Consider the following 7179-nt stretch of genomic DNA (forward strand, 5'->3'; position numbering starts at 1 on the left):
CTTGCAGACAAGGACGGCGACGTCCATGCCCGGCTGGGTGAGGATGCGTTTGACAGTGATGAGACCATTGACAGGGAGGAGGATGGTGTTGGGAAGGAGGATCCCGTTGCAGATGGCAACACCAACGACACTGGAGAAGTAACTGGACTGCCGTATTCATGGTTGTGTTGCTACAGCCAGGAGGAAGAAAAGCTTGGCATGTCCTTTTGTACCAAAATCATTACAGTTAAGAAAACTAGTCTAGTTCTCTTCAATTACAATTATTTAGGTACAGAGGGAGTACAAAATAAGCGACACTTATTTTAGAATGGAGGAAGTAATACAAAACAACAGTCGGAAGGTTTCTGGCATACACCACTAGACCAAATGCCACAATACCACTACAACACTACTACATAACTTGGAACAGGTTTCTGGCATGCACTACGCTACACCACTATATAACTCATGGATTAAATTAATCGAGTTAAAATAGTTTCGTGTCACCACGCTCGACGGAAACAGGACCAAGCAACACTAACTTCCATATTACAGGAACCAACACTGAGCTTGATGCCCGAGGGGCTTGTACCGGCTCTCTGACATTTCAAAACTGCTTCGCTGCTCTCAGCAGCATGGTCCTTGTTAATTGGGCGTGCCCTTACAGAAACCTTCAGGTTACTCTCAACTCCAACAGAGACCACTCGGCGTGAGAGTTTGATCTCGCCATCAGCATTCACAGGCAATCCACCATCTTCAAAGTCAAGTAACTTGACTTGCAGGTCGTCACTACTACTGATGCCAGCACTAAATTCACCATGAAAACCATCTGGCCACGACCCGCCAATGACTTTTATATGGACAGTGGCCTCCACCGAGCGATTAATGTGGCGAAATTCAATTTCCAGCGTGCTAAGCCTGCTAGGGAAAACACTTCCAGGACAGCATCCAGTTCTGTACATCAGAACAAGATCGCTTAAATCTGTATCCTCAGCTTCAGTTGTGCCCTTCACTTTCAGTGAAACCTCAATGTACGAAGGATCCACCGACACGGCAATAGCACGGGTAGGACCTGTCAGTGCTAGGTAGCAATCCTGCATGTCGCAGAACAACAAATAACTGAAATTAACTCTGAAGTAGAATACAATTAATCTATTATACTTTTAAAAGCAAAATGGCAAGATGTACTGGAAGTCTGGAACTAGTACATCATAACTTGAATTACTAAATCTGACAGTAGTGAATGCATAAAAAGTTGCTTATGATCTCTACTATTAAAGGGGGATCTCCGTCGTCGTGATGGTTCGACCTCGTACGATCCCCCCTCCTACCGGTAGCCCTTCCATCGATTTTTTCCAACCCTCCATAAACCAGGCGGCTCTTCTATCGATTTTTTTCCAACCCTCCATAAACCAGGCGGCTCTTCTATCGATTTTTTTCCAACCCTCCATAAACCAGGAACCGGTTCAATACCCCCACCTCGCAGAAAAATAGCCAAAGAAACCATCCCCACGACAAACAAACTGCCGGTACCCACCAACACCAAGTACACAAAGCCATGAACAACACACATCTCACGTCTCCATCCTCCCAAACTACTTGCCCCGATCCCGTACTCCCTGTCTCTCTCCAGGGTCTCCGGAGGAAAATCACCGCCGCTCGTCCACCTCCGCCAATGCTACCGTCAAAGCTTCAATGGGCCTCTACTCCGACTACGACTCAGATCGCGAGTATGATGAGGACTCAGATCGCGAGTGACAGACTCGTCATCGAGGGTATCTTCCTCCATCACATGTTGATGGGTGGCCGATCCATGGAGCAGTGGCGATGGCGAGCATGTACTGTCTGATCGAGGACCTCATGGAGGCATAGATCCGGATGGCGCAGAGGGGCGATGCTAACTGGCGGAGATGAATCCATATTCCAGAACCGAATCAGGAGCAGTGCGTCCAGGAGAGCCACGGCAGCGACGTTTTTTGCTTTCCTTTGCACTTTCGCGTCTCACAATGAGGTGTGTATGCTGTCCTCCTCCGCCTCTCCACCTCCAGCACTAACTCCGACCTACCAGATCACATCTATACAACGTCGTCCCCATCATGTGTGTCCGCCGCCGCTGCAGATGGATCTTGGGGTGAGTGGTAGTGGCAGTGTGGCACTGGCTCCTCATGAGTGCTCAACACCTGAGCACCCCTCCATGCTCGCTCAAGGATGGGATTTTCTCCTTCACTCCTGTTGGTATTTGTTTGGGTGCAAAATTTAGGCCACGCTCACTCCCTAGGGATATTGGCTACTTGTACATTTTTTGTGTGCTGCTCTGCTTACTGCCTGAGATTTGCGAATCAAACAAATTTAGTTTAATTCCCAGGTTTACTGTCCATGGATAGTTGCTACTACTTGAAAACATTTAAATTTCTAGCCATGTCTAGGCCATCTTTACATTGTCTGCTTAAGAGCAGGATATTCTGAAAGGACAAATAAGCCTTATTTGTAATCGTTTTTAGTGAAGAATGATAAGGAAATTGTAGTTGTCCGGATCTTGTTAGGTTTGTAAGAAGTTTTAACATGATTTTACTATAATTAAGACAACCTGAGTGCCATTCTTTTAGGGCCACTCCTTGTTCTGAACTGAACAGGGGCCTGAAAAGTGAAAACTGAACTGAATACAACCTGGGTTACATTGTTTATTGACATTCACTGATTTTGATTATCTTAACATGGATTTGTAATCTGAACATAGCGATACACATGTCAAGCTCGATTGTTCGGTTCAATAATTTAGCCAGCAACAATGCGACTAAGCAAGGATTGCTCCTTCCATCTTTTACTTGGTTGGAATATTGGTCTTTAGGAAATTTTGCCAGGAGTGTAGTACATTTGTTCGCAGAGAGTTTAGTTTTTGCGAAAATACATTTGACATGCCGTGGCACCTGTCCATATTAGAACACATTCTACGTTTGTTTTGATATCTTATGTATTGATCTTCAGATCTCCATCAGCCTATTCCTCTGTTTTCTTTATGAGCTAACATGGTACAAATGAAATATGCATCATCATAGAACGCTCAATTTTAAGGTAGCTGCTACATAGCTTAAAAGTTTACATGCTTTGTGACAGGCACTTGGAGGAAAAGTTCAAGTTACAATCTGAGTACTACTCTATTTTCGAGGTACAACATGAAGTTCTTAACAGGATAGCTTGGGTTGAGTTGTATATGGTTTAGTTTAACCTCTTGTTTCATTTGTTTGTGATTAGTGTTGTGTGTAGCTTTGCAAGACACCCTACCTAATTTAGGGACTTTGCTATTATGCATGCTTTTTATTTGCAGGAAACATGGAGGTTGGTTGCTATAGGTACATAGATGTGAACTTTTGTGAAGTTTTAAAACTCATTTGGCCTTCTCTACTGAAAGGATCAAGCTACATGAGAAGGAACTAGGACAATGCTTGGAGACAAAAGCAAACATAAACCCTCTAAAAACAACTGGCTGTTATTGCAATAGAAGTTGTTGTCAAATAGGAGCAGGGAGGAAGACATCATGTTTGTCAATAGATGATCGAAAAAGCTCTATACTTTCTACCTGAACCTTTGTCCACTTCTTTTACAATGGAAAACCGACAGTTTCACAGGAAAAAAAAATACAAGATCAAAACTTAAGAACCACTATGACGCTTATTGTTTTTTTTCGTGGCAACGCACGAGCAATCGACTAGTTGCTTGAATCGCTGAATCTGGCAACGGCAAATGCAGAAAATAAAATGCATGCCAATTAGCAGAAAAAGGTGCACATGATGCAGAGATGTTAGACAAAACAAAGAGAGAAGAATTAAATACAAACATCCTGGGTGATGATTTGGCAGTCAGTCCTTGGACGGTGGAAAATAATATTGCGCTTGTGATCCAAGACATCACGTGCAGCAACGATACCAAACACTTCCAATGGCCAGTCCAAACCCAAACCATCTTTGATTGATGTAACTTTGACTGACATAATCTGCAGAGTGTCCATAGCCTTGGTGGAGCAATCAGAAGCAGGGTATGTGTGACACATGGCAGGGATTGAAGCTGCATAAAGTTGATCACATGTAAATAAAGCAGTTACTAACTAATTGTGATCCATTGATGTATGCTGCAATTAATATCAAATTCGTGAGAGTCACCGCACAACATATAAGGAAGTGTGCATGGATCCTCGTAGCAAATTGTTCGTACATATAAGGATATAGAGGCTGCATAGGTTGATCACATGTAAGTAAAGCAGTTGTATAGGTGGATCACATGTAAGTAAAGCAGTTGGTAAACTAAAGGATATCAGTTTTGATCACATGTAAGTAAAGCCGTTGATTAGATTTGGTGTGTGTGCTGCAGTTGATATCAAATATGTACGAGTGACGCAGAACATAAGGAAGTGTGCATGGATCCTTCTAGTAAGTTGTTCGTACAAGGGAATTAATCAAGAGAAGTGATTGGGCGGGGAGGGAACTTACTGGTTTGCTCGAAGGTAGCACCACAGTCAGTGTAGTATTTGTTCCAGAAAGAGCGGAACTTGGCAGCGAACAATTCTCCCTCGCATTGTGCCCATTCAGACTCATTTGCATCTTCTTTCGCCTCAGCAGCTTCGTCGGCGTTGCTGGCAGATTCTTCAGACATTGACTTGGCAATAATCATGTCCCTTTCTTCAGGCGTCATATTTCTAATCATCGCAGCCCCTTCAGCCATCATCTTTGCTATCCTCGCAGCCGTTACCTTGGCTGGTTTTTGAGGCTTCGCCTTGGGTTTGTCTGTACCCGCCATTGGCTTTGCTCTCTCGGCCTCGACAGCTTCCTCTTGAGCCTCGCGTCGTTCAACAATCTGATTCCTCTGATTTTCCTGAATCTTTCCCAACTCAATCGAAGACTCCCCACTCGGTCGGTCGGTCGGTCGCCGCCGCCGCTCTTCTTTTGTGTACAGCACGGAGAAAAAGGCAACCCTAGAATCGAGGGTTCGTGTCGCTCTTACCAGAAGGAAGTCATATAGGGGTCAGGCAGTGGAGAGAAATCTGATGGGTCGGGCTACTTTCTCGGGCCGGGCCGCTTCCTGGAGTTTGGTAGCCCAGCAGACAATGTGGGTCAGTGCCGGACCTATACCGGAACTCCTACCTGGGAGCTCCTATTTGCCGCGTTTTGCGGCAAACAGACGCGCCATCGCACAGGGTGTGTTCAACTGGGCCGGCTCATTATGATGCCCCGCGAGCGCCTGTGAAAAATCGCAAAAAATGTTAAATGCGTTTCTACGAATCGAAGCCGGGTCGCCGGCACAAGTGCGTTTTGTGCTAGCCGGTGTGGCAAACGAATTCTGACAGCAAATGTACATCGCATGTCTTGAAATAGTAGCAGCAGACGTAACACCATTTGGAAATTCCCGAATAATATTTCAATATTTGACTAATTTTGCGGACTTACAAACAATTTTCTGAAATCGCGAACATAGTTTGAAATTTCTGAAGTTTTTTCATAAACATGAACAATTTTCGAATTTGTGAACAAAAGTTTAAAATGGGAATATTTTTTCAAATTCCGAAATATTTTTCAAATACAAGAACATTTTTTCAAAATTCCAGAACATTTTCTCAAAATTTCGGAACATTTTTTCAAATTTTAGAACATTTATTGAAAATCTGAAACGTTTTTATAGAAATTCCAGAAGATTTTTTCAAATTGCAGAACATTTTTTTCAAATTCCGGAACATTTTTCCAAATTTCTGAACATTCTATCAAATTTCGGAACTTTTTTTACAAAATCCGGATTTTTTTGAAAATCTAGAACATTTTTGCAACAGAAACAGAAGAAAAAAACAAAAATGAATAAAGAAAAAAGAAAATGAAAAAAAAGGAAAGACTGTCTAGAAAATCTTCTAGAAAGTTCCCAAAACCAAAAAAAAATGGCTGGGAAACTTTAAGAGGTTTCCAAAACTGGGATCCCCGCAAATGTAAGAGCAACTCTAGAAGACCCCGCATCCGCCCCCGGCCCGCAAAATAGCCGTCAAAATGCGGGTTGGGACGGACAAACTTGCCCAATCAGACCCCGCATCCCGTCCCGGCCCGCAAAAAATTTTGGGGGGCGCGGCAAATTCCCGACCCCAACCTGGGAAAATGCGGGTTTCCCCCTCGCGGCTGCGGTGCCTTGCATCACAGAGAAGCAGTTGGTGGGAGGGACATTTCAGCCCCCGCTATTTTCCCCTCCTTCCGCCGCCGCCCCGTTCGCCCGCCGCCGGCGATTCCGGCCATATCTGCAGGCGAGCCGCTGCACCGCCCCTCCGGATCCGGCGAGAAGAGCCGCCCCCCGCCGCCCCCGCCGACGACGAGCGCACCCCCTCGTCGCCGCCCGGGATCACCCGCCGCCGGTTAGTCCCTTTTTTGTGATTTTTGCGAGCTGTGCGAGAAGATGGAGTTGACCCCGTGCGAGAAGTTCTTACTATCCAATTTGTCCGATTCGGACGGCTCGGATGTTGAGACCATGCTTGCGAACTTTCGGCAGCAAACATTAGTCATGGCGCTTGTCGTGAAGGAGCATGAAGACGAGAACCGGAGAGGAGGCGAGGATCGACTATCGGGCGTTTGTGCATTCCTCGGAATCGCCATCTTGAGAACGAGATGTTGATGCAAGACTATTTCGCGGAGAATCCTACATATCATCCGCACCTCTTCCGGAGAAGGTACCGAATGCGCTGATCCCTCTTTATGAAAATTGTTCAAGCTTGCGAGGCAAATTGCCGGTATTTTACTCAAAGAAAGAATGTCGCGGGCTTAAAGGGATTTAATGCATATCAAAAAATCTCCGTAGCTATGCGGGTGATTGCATATGGCGTTCCGGCTGACTATGCCGATGCGTATCTTCGCATTGGTGAAGATACCACAATTGAGTGTGTGCGTAGATTTGCGAAAGTGATCATCCGTGTCTTCGGTCCTGAGTATCTTCGGGCACCCAATGAAGATGACACAAAGAAATTGATGGCATCTAATGAGAGGAGAGGTTGGGCTGGATGCTAGGTAGCATTGATTGTATGCATTGGAATTGGAAAATTGCCCAAGCTTGGCAAGGAATGTATTGTGGCAAGTCTCGTGATGCAACAATTGTGCTAGAGGTCGTAGCATCCAAGGATTTATGAATTTGGCATTGCTTTTTTGGTATGCTGGGCACTATCAATGATATCAATGTGTTGCA

At 44.9% G+C, this 7179-nt stretch overlaps 1 protein-coding gene across 1 annotated transcript; it reads right to left on the bottom strand.

Moving 5' to 3' along the window:
• Positions 1-220: 220 nt before the first annotated feature.
• Positions 221-4957, bottom strand: LOC123408609. The gene is made up of 3 exons (XM_045101674.1): positions 4464-4957; positions 3815-4041; positions 221-1073 (listed from the first exon to the last, which is right to left on the bottom strand). The coding sequence occupies exons 1-3, from the start codon at positions 4768-4770 to the stop codon at positions 483-485; spliced, it is 1125 nt and encodes a 374-aa protein (XP_044957609.1). The 5' UTR covers positions 4771-4957; the 3' UTR covers positions 221-482.
• Between the last annotated feature and the right edge of the window lie 2222 nt (positions 4958-7179).

Source organism: Hordeum vulgare, chromosome 7H (genome assembly GCF_904849725.1).
Source record: "Hordeum vulgare subsp. vulgare chromosome 7H, MorexV3_pseudomolecules_assembly, whole genome shotgun sequence".
Classification (NCBI taxonomy): domain Eukaryota; kingdom Viridiplantae; phylum Streptophyta; class Magnoliopsida; order Poales; family Poaceae; genus Hordeum; species Hordeum vulgare.